Source organism: Tachypleus tridentatus, chromosome 2 (genome assembly GCF_004210375.1).
Source record: "Tachypleus tridentatus isolate NWPU-2018 chromosome 2, ASM421037v1, whole genome shotgun sequence".
NCBI lineage: Eukaryota > Metazoa > Arthropoda > Merostomata > Xiphosura > Limulidae > Tachypleus > Tachypleus tridentatus.
In genome coordinates, this window is record NC_134826.1 from 135,729,153 (window position 1) to 135,745,411 (window position 16,259).

The 16,259-nt window shown below is 35.0% G+C and overlaps 1 protein-coding gene across 2 annotated transcripts in view; it reads right to left on the reverse strand.

The window, feature by feature from the left end:
- Positions 1-15,754, reverse strand: part of LOC143245193 (pyrokinin-1 receptor-like) — an 83,244-nt gene extending 67,490 nt beyond the window's left edge. The window contains exon 1 of one of the 2 annotated variants that reach the window (XM_076491248.1): positions 14,530-15,751. In XM_076491248.1, coding sequence (XP_076347363.1) covers positions 14,530-15,358 — 829 coding nt within the window. In that variant the 5' untranslated portion in view covers positions 15,359-15,751. Of the gene's footprint in view, positions 1-14,529 lie in introns of both variants that reach the window. The other variant, XM_076491247.1, reaches the window with a different exon arrangement.
- Positions 15,755-16,259: the final 505 nt, after the last annotated feature.

Here is a 16,259-nt window from a genome sequence, read left to right on the forward strand (position 1 = left end):
CGGTCGTGTGTAAATTGCAGTGGAAGAAAAAAAAATTATAGATTTTAGAGAAACGTATATAACGTATTCAGTAAGTTCTGATGGAATTATTTCTAAGTCGTTTGTTAGGAATTGAGCGCAAAGGTACAGTTATAGGCTATCGGCTCTTCGTTCAGCACGGGTATCGTAATGCGGTTTTAAGCAGAGTGAGCCCAGAGTCATACCGTTGTGCCACTGGCGGATTTCTAAATCGAACTGGTTTTGATGATTAATAAAGTTCATTGTCAGAAAAACGATCGCTTTAAAAAATTATAATAATTTTAAAATATTACTGTCAGAAACGTCTTTATCAGGAAATACATTTCTGGCACAAGTGAAAAGTTAGAGTAACACAATTAAAAAATAGTTACATAAAACAGTTATTATTTATCGTACCACCACAGCCTTCGTAGAAACGGATTAAATAAATGATTTTCTGTTTGACGTACCTTGTAAAACAGAGGCATAAGTGAAATCTGTCACATTTAAACTCAAACGTTTGTGAAGCGAATTCAGGCAGAAATAACACTATGAAACAAATTTTGTTCCTGGATAGTATGTGTTATTTCTTAATTGCTTATGTTGTAAAAGTACAGAAAATGGCCATCACTCCCTTCAAACTTTGCTTTTGTGACCTGGATGATGAAAGTTAGAAATTAACCTATTTTCTATGTAAAAATAGACAAATTAGCACATTTTCGTTTACATAGAGTCTGAATAAAACAACATATGAATCAAGTGAGTAGTTTTTCGAGACTTGTGACTGTAATGTAAATGATTTTCACGTATCAGTTCCCAAATATAGTCTCTCATCATGTTTTTGTTATACGCTCCCAGGTCACAAAAGCAAAGTTTGAAGAGAAAAATAGGTCTTTTACATTTATTCTAGAATGTCATAAGGAACTGGGAAATAACACTTTCAGTCCAGGAACAAGAAAAAGTAAAAAAATTGTTACATAGTGTTATTAGAAGACTCCATTTATTTGTGTGTTTGTGAATTATCTTAGAAAAATATTAAATTCATTATTCCGTTGTTTTTTTTAAGACTGAGTAAATGTGACACAACTGGAAATACTGCACTAGTTAAAGTAAATATATGCAGGATTCTTAGGTTATTAATATAAATTTTTGTATGAAATATGCTCGAGAATAAACGTGAAGAAAGGTAAAAAGGTTTTATTTTTTTCACATTTTAGACTGGTGAGGTAGAAGAAAGAAGGACAAAAATGTTGTGTGATTTTGTTTTGAATTTCGCACAAAGCTGCACGAGGGCTATCTGCACTAGTCGTTATTGATTTGGCAGTGTAAGACTAGAGAAAGGCGACTATTCATCATTTTCGCTCTTCTATGTAAAATATTTTCTCAACCCAAACGAGCCGTTTATCATATAAATTTCTCAACAAGTGAGTTTCTCGACATCACTGGCGACTATTCATCACTATCCACCGCCAACTCTTGAGCTACACTTTTACCAACGAATATTGAGATTGACCGTAACATTATAACGAACCCACGGCGAGCTTATTTGGAATAAGGGATATTCGAACCCGTGACTCTCAGGTTACCAGTCAAGTGCTTTAACCACATGGCCATGACAGGCTTATTTGATGTTATATAAACCATTAAATATGTGCAAGATATAATAGCTGAAAATAGTTTAGTTTGTTCACTTTTAACCTGTGAACCTTACTGCATTCCAAGGAAAAAAGACGAGCGGAATGTACACTCCTAAATAATAATCGTATTAGATTTTTCATCCGGCTTCATTTTCAGTCATGTGAAAAGGTTAGGACACCCTATGAAAGCCTGTGTATTTTTGCAACATTTTTGGATATATAGATATTTAATTTCAATTTCAACAATACTGAGAGATTATAAGGATATAACTAAACAAATAAAACTGAAGAAAAGACTTTTCAAGATATTCTGTAAAGGTAATTTGACAAAAAATGCAAATTCTAACTGAGTAAAACGTTAGAACACCCTACCTCCTAATAGCTAGTGTTACTCCCTTTGGCTGAAATAACTGCAGTGAGACGCTTCTTGTAGCCATCTACCAGTCTCTGACATCGGTCTGAAGAAAGTTTACCCCACTCCTCAATGCAGAATTATTTCAGCTGTGAGATGTTTGAGGGGTTTCTTGCATGTACAGACCGTTTCAAGTCACCCCACAGCATCTCAATGGGATTAAGATCAGGGCCATTCCAGGACTCTCCATTTCTTAGTTTTCAGCCAGTCCTTGGTAGATTTACTGGAATATTTTGGGTCATTGTCGTGTTGCAGGGTCCAGTTCCGCTTCAGCTTTAATTTTCTTACAGATGGTCTCACATGATCCTCAAGCACTCTCTGATACACAATAGAATTCATGGTGGATTCTATGATTGTGAGCTGTTCAGGTCCTGCTGCAGCAATGCAGCCCAAAACCATGACACTTCCACCTCCAAGTTTCACTTTTGGTATGAGGTTCTTTTCCTGGAATGCTGTAATTGGTTTACGGCAAACATATCCTCTATTCTGGTGTCCAAATAATTCAATTTTGGACTCATCTGTCCAAAGAACATTATTCCAGAAGTCCTGGTCTTTGTCTACGTTCTCCCTGGCAAACTTCAGTCTGGCCTTGATGTTTCTCTTAGAGAGCAAAGGTTTCCTCCTTGCACACCTCCCATGGAAGTTAAACTTGTGCAGTCTCTTTCTGATTGTAGAGACATGCACTTTTACACCAACAGTAGTCAGAGCCTGCTGTAGGTCCCGTGATGATATGTTAGGGTGTTTGAAGACCTCTTTTAGCATCTTGCGGTATGCTATCGAGGTGAACTTGCTTGGACGACCAGACCTGGGCATGTTGGCAGTTGTTTTGAAAGCCCTCCACTTGTTGACTATTTTCCGAACAGTGGAATGGCTGATTTCAAAATCTTTTAGGATCTTTTTAAATTCCTTACCAGACTCATAAGCTGCTACAAGTTTCTTTCTGAAGGCCTCTCACCATGGTGCTCACTCTCACTTCAACAGTCAGGAGCACACCAAACTAAATGTCTGAGGTTTAAATAGGGCAAGCCTCATTCAAAATGCTGAGTAACGATCTTCTAGTCATGTGCACCTGGTTTGATACACCTGTGTGTGAGTTGAGCCATTTTAAGTTGGAATAAATGTGGGGGTGTCCTAACTTTTTCCTCAGTTAGAATATGCATTTTTGTAGAATTACATTTACAGAAGATCTTCTTGAAAAGTCTTTTCTTCGGTTTTAATTGTTTAGTTATATTCCTATAATCTTTCAGTATTGTTACAATTGAGATTAAATATCTATATATCCAAAAATGGTACAAAAATACACAGGCTTTCATAGGGTGTCCTTACTTTTTCACATGACTGTAAATCACTGCATCTTACATCTCTGATGACGTACAATAAATCTCCTTAATTTATGACAGTTTAGCAAATAATATATTCACGTATTCATGAAAAACAGCGTAATTTTAGAAGGCTTTACGCATCCGAGATTTTCTTACGTTTCTCATGTTGGTTTTTCACCATGTGATAAGGAATTCGGACAGTAAAGCGTTGAAACCGTACTGAAAAATGTTTTGATTGATTACGGTAGAATGTATTAAGCAGCTTCCTATTCAGTACTACAAAACATTTACTGAATTACAAATATATATACAACTCCACCGGTAGTTCTGTTTTACTATACTAAAACTATATATTTTTGTAAATTTCATTGCACTGTAGCACTTTTGTAAATTATATTGCACTTTTAATACATGGGACACTTTAACACGATAAATCAAAACATCATATCCATTAGCCTATGTTCTATTGTGTTATAGTACATTCAGAATTTTCTTGCAAAGCTACACAAAGGGGGTATTCGTGTGTAGTCTTCATAATTTTGAACTGATGAGTTAAAACGAAGATAGTTAGCTGATGTACAGCACCCACCGCCAACCATTTTGTTATTTTTTCGTAAACGACTAGGGTATTTGACTGTCACTTCTATAGTGCACCCTCGATCTCAAATTAAGAAGTGTGATTTTGCAGCAACAGGACGCGGACCACGAATCTTCGAACTTAGAATCTAGCACGCTATCATCACGGCCACACCCGGGTATTTTAGTAAATTACGACTTGTTACTCGCACATAATGTTCTCATTGGATCGGTTGTAAAAAATGTGAGGGTTTACGACTCTAAAAATAAAGTTTAAATACTCATGGCTAACACAGCAAAAATAACTCATATTGTGTGTAGCTTTGCGTTTAACAACAAAACCAACAGTATCACATTTAATAAGATATATGATCTATTATAACATTGCATTGTTAATTAACAACTTACAATATAATACAAAATGAAAAAGTTATATATCAAGCCACTTTTCACTTAGTAAACTTTTTACGTATCAGGTTTCTTTAATACTGAGTAGCGTCTGATTAAATCGTAGACAATATGTTTAATTATTTCAGATATATTAAGTCTTTGTTTAATTTATAAATTCCAGGCATAAATCTAGGCGAGTGTCACCCGACGCACCTGACACTTATAATAATTTTAAAAGTGTCACACACATCACTAAAAGTGGTGGTAAGCACAGGACGCGTATTACCTACTAGATGTTTAACAGTAGTTGTATGGACAGGTGCGCAAATTGACAAACATCAATGACGATTACTTTCTTAATATTTCCGGAAGTTCTACAAAACACAAACTATGGAGCTTACTTTAATCAAAACATAATAATTAATTTTTAAGTATTTCTAAAAGTCGTACAAAACAAACTATAGAGCTTACTTTAATCAAAACATAATAATTAATTTTTAAGTATTTCTAAAAGTCGTACAAAACACAAACTGTGGAGCTTACTTTAATCAAAACATAATAATTAATTTTTAAGTATTTCTAAAAGTCGTACAAAACACAAACTATGGAGCTTACTTTAATCAAAACATAATAATTAATTTTAAGTATTTCTAAAAGTCGTACAAAACACAAACTATGGAGCTTACTTTAATCAAAACATAATAATTAATTTTTAAGTATTTCTAAAAGTCGTACAAAACACAAACTATGGAGCTTACTTTAATCAAAACATAATAATTAATTTTTAAGTATTTCTAAAAGTCGTACAAAACACAAACTATGGAGCTTACTTTAATCAAAACATAATAATTAATTTTTAAGTATTTCTAAAAGTCGTACAAAACACAAACTATAGAGCTTACTTTAATCAAAACATAATAATTAATTTTTAAGTATTTCTAAAAGTCGTACAAAACAAACTATAGAGCTTACTTTAATCAAAACATAATAATTAATTTTTAAGTATTTCTAAAAGTCGTACAAAACACAAACTGTGGAGCTTACTTTAATCAAAATATAATAATTAATTTTTAAGTATTTCTAAAAGTCGTACAAAACACAAACTATGGAGCTTACTTTAATCAAAACATAATAATTAATTTTTAAGTATTTCTAAAAGTCGTACAAAACACAAACTATGGAGCTTACTTTAATCAAAACATAATTAATTTTTAAGTATTTCTAAAAGTCGTACAAAACACAAACTATAGAGCTTACTTTAATCAAAACATAATAATTAATTTTTAAGTATTTCTAAAAGTCTTACAAAACACAAACTATGGAGCTTACTTTAATCAAAACATAATAATTAATTTTTAAGTATTTCTAAAAGTCCACAAAACACAAACTGTGGAGCTTACTTTAGTCACATAATAATAATTACTTTTAAGTATTTCTAAAAGTTCTACAAAACACAAACTATGGAGCTTACTTTATTCACATAATAATAATTATTTTAATTATTTCTAAAAGTTCTAGAAAAACACAAACTATGAAGTTTACATTATTTAGTTGCTCTAATCTTTCAAGCAACACTGATGATCTAGGAACCAGACGAAACTAGTCTGTTGTCGCTGTGGTAGAGAATAAAAGGGAAAAAAACTGGCCTGTACGTTACGTTTTCTCACTAAAATTCACGATTTTGTGATGAAAATAAAGTAACAAACAAGTAGATAAGCAGTTTGTGCGCTGTATAGTGTCCCACAGTGGCACAGCGGTATATCTGCGAACTCACATTGATGGAAACCGGGTTTCGATACTCGTTGTGGTCAGGAGTACAGGTAACCCATTGTGAAGCTTTGTACCTAATTAGAAACAATTAGTCAATAAACCGCTGTATAATAATAATAATAGTTAATTAATTGCGATGTTATGTGATATATTGCCTAAACACCTGAACAATTTTAGAATGGTAATGGTACTTAAAGGACTATATATATCTAATTCAAAGAAAATAAATAGCGCACATAAACACACGACTAGATTTGCAGCCAACATTTTGGAACTTTTTGTAATGTTGTAATAGACTTGTTAGCACAGTTCTCGCTTCTAGGCCTAAGTTTAACAGCATACAAGTATCCACAGGTTTTCGCATTTTATTACTGCCTGGCATAGCCAAGTGGGTAGGTCGCTCGACTCGTAATATGAAGGTCACGGTCTCGAATTCCCATCGCATCAAACATGTTCTCACTTTCAGCCGTGAAGGCGTTATAACGTGACGATCAATTCTATTATTCGTTGGTAAAAGAGTAGCTCAAGAGTTGGCGGTGGGTGGCGCTGACTAGCTGCCTTCCCTCTAGTCTTATACTGCAAAACTAAGGACTTCTTGCACTATAACTGCAGTTTCTATCTGCTTTTAAAATGATAAAACCATACGAACTTTACATTGGGTCTCTGTGTACGGTATCAAAACATGTTACAAAAGACGTACGTAAAGCCGAAAGATATTTATTCATCTTTGACGCAAAGGCTATATTTCATTTTCTAACCAGTTTTTGACCTCTTACATATGTCTTATTCTATTTTTGTTTTTCCCTTTGTTCGTCGAAACAGTTATGGCTCTCAATGAAAAGCAGAGAAAAAATGAAACTGTGTTAGAATGCAGGAGATAACTTTAGTCAATCAAATATTTCGATTTTTTTTTCTTGATGGGAGGTCCACCTCCAAATTTTTTCCTGCACTCGTCTCTAAGTTTAGTTCAGCTCTAGGACAGTGTTTTTCCTTTATGACGTTATGAGCTACTAAGTATCTTATTAACTTGCAATTAAAACTGTCGCATGAATATAAAGAAACAGAATATTGCTTCACTAAACGTCTATTTTTTTCACGCGTGTCGAATTGTGAATTCATGGTTCGCCTCCCGTTATCATAAAACCACGATCTACAATTTGGGTCCACGAGTGCTCTGTAAGAGTGGAGGTCAAATTCTACTATGTGGTCGAACAGAGTATCCAAAGCATTGGCTATAGCTGCTTCTCTTCGTAGCTCAAAATTAGGGGCGGTTAACATCTTGAGTCCTTGTTTAGCTTTGCGAGGTTATCCTAAATAAATAAATACTCTCTCTCTCTTTCAATGATAAAAATATAATTGGTTTGCTGATGTTGTAACCATCCGCATTAAGTTCTTTATATATATGTATTACACTTATTGAGCTCTGTACTTGAATTAATCAATCACGATGTCTTTTTTGATCCGAAACTTGGCAATCACGGTCCAGCTTACCTCATTTTCATTTTTTCGTATATATTCTTTAATATTTAATCATTTTCAATGTCATGCGCCATTGTCATGCGTCTCTTACTGCACCTCCTCATTTAAGATTATTAAAAATGTTCTTTTTCTTGTTTCTCGCGTCATACATCTAGTATATGTCAGATTTCTTCATGAATAACTTTCACAATCAATCTTTTTTGAACTCATATTCACTAGTTTCAGGTAGCACCGAAGTTCGAATCCCTATATTCTTCGTACGCTTTCCCTGAAAATGAACCAATCATAACAATCCTAGGTTACACGGTAACCTAAAGATACATATTATTTAGTAGTATTCTCCTGGTGTTGTCATCACTTCTTCTCACGATCTTTCAGAGTTCTACATTTTGCCATTCCAACTTTTTTCTTGATCCGAAAGTTGCAACCATCACCTGTAGTTACCCAACTTCTTAAGTTTTTACTTGTTCTTAGAGATAATTCTCATTAGATTTTTGTAACTTTAACTTGGCCTTCTTTGACGTGGACACGCTGTAGTCGTGGAAGCTATGGCCTATCTTGATCATCTTAAGTAAACGAGTTTATGTATCAATCTTTATTCCAACCGAGTTAGGGAGTCTCACTGTGGTTCGGTTTGGACTTCTTTAGAAGAAAATTCTAAAATCAAAAGATGGTATTTCACCCTTACAATTTTTGTTTGAAGGAGGCAGGTTCCATATTCATTATGCACATGGATACGTATTATGGGTTACGTAAAATGTTTTCGTTTATTCGAAATGTACTAATGGTTTGTTCCACAGCTCCTTAAACAGTGGCATACATTTGATATAAGGCCTTTTCATTATTTGTAAATCTATTCTTCTCTCCGACACTTCCTCTTTTAGGAATCCTGGATCTGCCATTTGACGCAAAATGAGAGACGTGGGTGAATATATACTTCCATTAACTAAAGATCTGTCACAGCTAAAACTGGGGTCACTCAGAATTAAATAGAAATATATACTTGGTTAACTTAAATCTAATGAAATTATAAATGCATATTACCCTTCTTTGTTATTTTAATTATTTTCGTAAAATAAGAACCAATTTACTAGAGTAACATCTAGTTTGTAAAGAATAAAGATTCTTTAGCTCATGGTGTCATGGAAACTGAGAAATGGGATTTAACGGAAACATTGAGGATAAATAATTAAATTGGATTCACTGTTTGTATTTCCTCGTCTTTTTAAGTGTATGTAATTAGTTTACAAACGTCTCAATAAAACTCTTGCTTGTCCTTCATACGTTAAAACTAAGAAACTTAAATCCTTTGACTTTCAAGGAGAGTGACGATAAACCAGAATATGAGAACAAAAGTATACATACACATAAACACAGCATGGTGAAAGTAGGGCTGACATGTGGTGACACATAAGTTAATCTTAAAACTTCTAATTCGGAAATGCAACATTTTAACACAGCATGGTGAAAGTAGGGCTGACATGTGGTGACACATAAGTCAGTCTTAAAACTTCCAATTCGGAAATGTAACATTTTAACACAGCATGATGAAAGTAGGGTTGGCATGTGGTGACACATTAGTCAATCTTAAAACTTCCAATTCCGAAATGTAACATTTTAACACAGCATGGTGAAAGTAGGGCTGGCATGTGGTGACACATAAGTCAATCTTAAAACTTCCAATTCCGAAATGTAACATTTTAACACAGCATGGTGAAAGTAGGGCTGGCATGTGGTGACACATAAGTCAATCTTAAAACTTCCAATTCCGAAATGTAACATTTTAACACAGCATGGTGAAAGTAGGGCTGGCATGTGGTGACACATAAGTCAATCTTAAAACTTCCAATTCCAAAATGTAACATTTTAACACAGAATGATGAAAGTAGGGCTGGCATGTGGTGGCACATAAGTCAATCTTAAAACTATCAATTCGGAAATGTAACCCTTTTCAAAATGCCACCAAGTGAACCCATCAAATGTTAAATATCTTAATTTTTAAGTTATGGATGAAATAGTGTGTTAAACTATAAGTAAACGGTTGTTTTCTTTAGTCATGAACGTAGTTCCATCACTGATCTTCAGAGCTCCTACCTCCCTCTCCTGTTTCCGTTCTCATTAAAATTCCAATAAAATTTATCTCGAAGAAAGATAACTGCCGTTTCAGATATATGTAGATATGTGTTTATTAAATATATTTAATAACATTCGGAATACTATCGTTTCATTTATTTAGTTTTGATTTCAACGTTTATTTTCAATATCTTTAAGGAACGTTAGGATTCATCACTATGTGTGAAGTTTGTAGAAACAGTTCATCACACAAACCTAATTTATGAAGAATAGTGGAACAAAGCTTAGATTTTCCATATCTTATGATTATTCGAGTTATATTACTATTCATTCGTTGTAACTTTGACGCACTAAATAGATAATAAATACATCACAGTATGGTAGAGTTGTAAAATCGTAAGAGAGGTCTTTGTACTTTTACTTGTTATATAGGACGTTAAAGAGATTCGAAAACTTATGGGCTAATGGAATGATACAGAAAATGTCAATAAGGTGTCATTTATCATTTGGAAAATATCGAGTGAAAGCTACCAGTTTCAGATGATTCTTCTTGAAAAATGAAAACACAGAGCAATCGGTGCTCGACATGAAACAAGAGTTGTTTCAGATTGTCACAAAACATTGGGTACAATGTGTCTTATCACAAATATCAATGCATAAATATCTAACAGAGATAAACTCCGTTTACTTGTATTTACAATACTTACCAAGAGTACTAGTGTAAGAAAAACCAGTATATATCACGTTAGTTTATATGACTTCACAAAAACAGATAAATAGCATCAATGTATCAAAAGCTAGCGTAAATCAGATCTATTTATGTGACTTTACAAAACTGATTAAATATACCGAACAGAGGGTAACGTTACGGGCTGTGTATCATAAAATTCAAGGATCGTGCATCGGTATACTGCTAAACACACTCCTCTATCTCAGGTATAGGAGCGTATTAATGGTGATAATATGGTGACTGATGGTTCGCCGCTCCTATTTAAGGTCTCTGATCGGTTGGCCCGGCATGACCAGGTGATTAAGGCACTCGACTCTTAATCTGAGAGTTGTAGGTTCGAATCCCCGTCACGCCAAACATTCTCGTCTTTTCAGCCATGGGAACGTTATAATTTTACGGTCAATCCCATTATTCGTTGGTAAAACAGTAGCCCAAGAATTAGCGGTGGGTGGTGATGACTAGTTGCTTTCCCTCTAGTCTTACACTGCTAAATTAGGAACGGATAGCCCACATAACTCTCGTGTAGCTTTGCGCGAAATTCAAAACTAACAAACAAATTCTGATCGGTTACCTTTTGGTCTATCTGTCTTATTATATATAGCTCAGGTTGAAAACACCAAATATCAAGATTATTTGTGAATAAAGTTTATTTAATTGAAACAGCACCGCTCAAAATGTCAGTATGACGCTTAAAAGGAGATTTAATGTTTTGTTATGTGAAAACAAAAGAACGAAGTGCTGGTTAAAGACTTGCCAAATTGGCAGTCTATAAAAATTTGGAGACAAACACGAAATACTTCAAGACCTCATTGCTAACTGCCTAAAAGTAGAGGTTGAAAACTTGGTTGTTGTGTCAGTCTGTTTAGAAGTTCTTTTAAAACAGTGTTTTTGTCAACAACCGAATGAGGGAGGTGTGACAATATTTTTAGAACAGCACAAACATTCTCAGATGTTAAACAGTAAATATTAATTTACTCCGATTGGTGTATAACTCAAAAAAGAAGAAATGAGACACAAATATTAAAACATAAAGATGATTATTATCATTTTTTAAGAATAATAGGGTCAGCTTTAGGTTTTTTTTTAATACTGCGCAAATTTGTTTGTTTTGTTTTGAATTTCGCGCAAAGCTACACGAGGGTTATCTGCGCTAGCCGTCCCTAATTTAGCAATGTAAGACAAGAGGGAAGGCAGCTAGTCATCACCACCAACTCTTGGGCTATTCTTTTACCAACGAATAGTGGGATTGACCGTGCCTTTATAACGCCCCTACGGTTGAAAGGGCAAGCATGTTTGTTGCGACCGGGATTCGAACCCGCGACCCTCGGATTACGAGTCGCACGACTTAACACGCTTGGCCATGCCGGGCCTACTGCACAACTGCAATGGAAGTTTAGCGTAGTCGATACACTCTGAAACGTCTTAAATTTCATTCTTTTCATTTGTGACATCATTTTTTTAGAGCGTTGTGCATCCACGTGGCTAGAGCATGGAACCCAGCCAAAAAAACAAAAAAGTGTTCAGAGGAAGACTACAGTTCTTGTACTAGTGGTCGTGATGAAGCCGCAACGGCGAAGCTATGGCTGCATAGAGTAAAACTTTTTTTTTATCAATTTGTACAGCAAAGTTAATTTCTTTTTTCTAATTTTACTGTCAAAAAATAAAACGTTCATGTTTCAAAGCGTAGCTGCATAGCGATAAAAACTATAGTGAAATATAACAGCAATACCTAACTCTCCATTATCTCGCGTTCAACTAATAATAAAACTTTGTGATTAACAAGGACTTGATTGTCTGATTTCATCAAATTAAAACTTGTTTTAGATCATTTTGCTTCGTAGAACATTAAATAATTTCATCTGTTTCTTAGCTTGAAAATGACGTTATTCGGTTACGACATCAGTGTTTTTAACAATAGAACATTCAATCGTTTCTTTGTCGTGGTTAAATATGATGCTACAAATAAAACTGGAAATAATAATAGGTTTCAAACAGTTCTAGAATTTATTAATATTATATACGGTACATTAGAAACAGCTAAGTTAGTTTTAGATTAAGAAAAATGTATTTAACTAATTTCTGATCGTAGCTAGAATATTTTGATATCAAACTTCACTTCATTCGGAGTTGGCAACCCGGGTTCGAAGCAGTGAAATACCACAAAATTTTCTCCTCACTTTAAGTGGGTGATTTAAAAAAGAGGCACTCAAACCATTACTCCTGGCAGGGTAAGGTGTTTAGGGCGCTCGACTCATAACCTGAGGGTCGCGGGTTCGAATTCCCATCACACCAAACATGGTCGCCGCCCTTTCAGCCGTAGGGACGTTATAAGGAGAAGCTCAATTCCACTATTCGTTGGTAAAAGAGTAGCCAATAAGTTGGCGGTGGGTGGTGATGACTACCTGCCTTCCCTCTAGTCTTACACTGCTAAATTAAAGCTAGCACAGATAGGGGTGGTGATGACTAGCTGCCTTCCCTCTAGTCTTACACTGCTAAATTAGGGACGACTAGCACAGATAGCCCTCGAGTAGCTTTGTGCGAAATTCAAAAAACAAACAATAAAGTTTTAGCGAGCGACTATCATTGAAAGAGTATTTCACTTCGTATGGCGTTTACGCTATAGTAACGATATAGTACCAAAGAAAATGACCGAGTGTTCTGTAATTACTTTTACAGATGGTAGGTGTAGCACAGATAGTCTATTGTGCAGCTTTGTGTTTAGCCACAAGCAAACAGTGATATAAAAATGTTTTAGGTGTGTGCTTATTTAGAATTTGTTTTTTCTTTTCAATTTCAATAACAAATGAGCTGATATCGTAAATAATTTAAAGGTGCTCTTATGATAAATACAAACACCGAAACAAAAAGGTATTAAGTTAACGATACTTCATTATGGTATCGAGTAATTTATTTTATTTGCTTAAAATTCGTAATGTACGAAGATAATACGCGAGGAACGAAAGTGACAGAGGGGAACAACCGTACATTTTTTACAGTTTATTAGTTTTACATCTCTGGTAAATCCTTCCGAACAGGGTTCCCATTTTTCTGAATATTTTACAGAAAGCAGAAAATGTGTAGTGCATAACAAAACATGGAAATGGGTTCTTTGTAATACGGACTGAAGTATTTTGTGGAAATATGACAAAAAGTTCTGAAAAGAATCACGTTACCCAATGGTCGAAAAAACATTTTTGCTAGAAGAGAATCTTTGTATTTAAGTGGAGTACTGTACAAACCAAGTCGGGATGTATTGAGTGGAGTACTGATTAAAACGGGATGTATTGTACAATATCAGAGGAGATTGTACAATATCATTTAAAAAACTTTGATGTCTCGAAAATAACATTACGACGACAGTTTAACGGCTAGAAGAGACTGTGATCTTTGTATTTAAGTGGAGTAATGACTAATAATCCACAGGATATATTGTACAAAGTCATTTAAGTGGAGTACTGATTAATAATCCACAGGATGTATTGTACAAAGTCATTTAAGTGGAGTAATGACTAATAATCCACGGGATGTATTGTACAATATCATTTAAGTGGAGTAATGACTAATAATCCACAGGATGTATTGTACAATATCATTTAAGTGGAGTAATGACTAATAATCCACAGGATATATTGTACAATGTCATTTAAGTGGAGTAATGACTAATAATCCACAGGATATATTGTACAAAGTCATTAAAGTGGAGTAATGACTAATAATCCACAGGATGTATTGTACAATATCATTTAAGTGGAGTATTGACTAATAATCCACAGGATGTATTGTACAAAGTCATTTAAGTGGAGTACTGACTAATAATCCACAGGATATATTGTACAATTTCCAATAAAACTACGTTTCATTTCATTCTATTTCTAGTATAACGTTAGATGTGCACTACACTTATTAAAATACAGCACTTGATCTATTTCTAAATTACATTCTATTCAACCAAGTGAAGTAAAAAGTGTTAATAAAAACCTTGTTACTTTGTGGTCCTGATAAAATTCTTTATGAGAATGAGATTGTGAACAGTGATCAGTCTTAAAATACACATACAAACTGACCAATACTAACAGCATCAGAAATCATGTGTACTAAAACAACACGTGTAACTGTTGAACAAGTGAAAAGAGGTTTACTCACCCAACATTTTTACAACAGCTCGCCGAGAAGACTGACTCGATCCCTTCGCGGATTGCTTCAGCTGTGATTTTACCCCGTTTGAGGTACTAGAAGCGGCTTCGCTGCGGTCCAGACCGGAGGGCCTCCTCAGCTTCACTCCGATAAACACGTACAGTACCGTGATCAGTGTCATGGGGAGAATGAAGAAGAGAAAAGTGGATATCTCGAAGGCGTGGCTCAAGGGCGTTTTCAGAGTACAGAAAACGTGGACAATGCCAAATTGTATGGCCAGTGGTATCGCACATAATGCACTAAGCACCCAGATAATCACGATGGCAATGACTGCCCGAGAGAGCTTGGACATGGTATGGGCCCGAAGTGGATGGCAGATCGCAAGGTATCGTTCCACGGTGAAACAGGTGATGGTCAAGATAGAGGCGTTTGTGGAAGTTTCGGAGGTCAAGCCTCTGAAAATGCAAAAGAATTCGCCGAAGACGTAAGGATAACGTTGCCACAGTAAATACATTTCTTGTGGCAGACCCAAGATAAGAAGAAGGAGATCAGATATTGCCAAACTGAAGAGATAGTAATTGGTGGCTGTGTGCATGTACTTGTTCCTAGCAATGACCACACACGTGCATATGTTGCCTACAACTCCAGTGACAAGGATAACTGTATAAATTAATGTTATGGGAATCACTGTTGATGGAGGGTCTCTCTTTGGTCCAAAGCTCAGAATAGTTTCGTTACTGCTTTCATTATCCATTATTGGTAGCAAAGTGGTCAAGATTGCATCAGCTAGTGAAGAAGAAAACGTATGTTCTGAACCGGGCAGAAGAATATCAGTCATTGCGAAACACGAACGTTTACAGCACTTAGAAGTCACTTGTTTTTTGGATGTATGTTCCTGAGTTCAATCGCAAAACGCTGTTTTCTTTCATTATATCGTGACCAGAAGCGCTAAGACAATAGTGCTGTAAGAGTGAAGTTTACAATTAATTAGAGGAAAACTAGTTTTCGAATAAATCAAACCTGGAAAGAGTCGTGTTTTGCCTTCACCTTGAATAACGAACCGGCTTTCTTTGTCTGACAGTGATCAACACAGGAAAACTAAACCATATACGCAGGTTTAATCATTACAGTTGAAAATATAGCGGCTATTAGATCTATTTGATCTGGGAAAGATCACTTAATGGACATCCACTGTTTCACAGTGCTACTTACACTGTCAACGAGCCAAGGTTTTATTCCGACTTCGAGTAGCGCTGACGTCATTCTACGTCACTAAGCACGTGACTTACCCAGAATGTCTGTGGTGTTAGTCTTGTGAGTGATATTCGATTCAGAAGTCGAAATGCTAAAAAAAAAATCTTAATTTTTTTTTGCCTTTTTTGTGTTTATTTTCTTGTAAGACAAGCGGTTAGTTATTCACTTAGCTTTCGAAGTAATTTTTGAAAAGAAATTCCAAAGTGTAAGAATTTAGCGGTCTGTGAAACGTCGTCGTGTGTCGACAAAGAATTGTTTCACGATTAACCAAATTATACCTTAAAAATAACAGGACAATTTGAAGAAAATATTAGGTGACTTCAGATGTGTAAAAAGTTAATATTCGTAGTAACTTGTACTTGCTGCTTCTAAATAGTATAATTAGGATATTATAATAAAGGCACAATTGACATAACGAATTAAATTGTTCCCCGCTAGTACAGCGGTATGTCTCCGGATTTACAACGCTAAAATCAGGGGCCCAA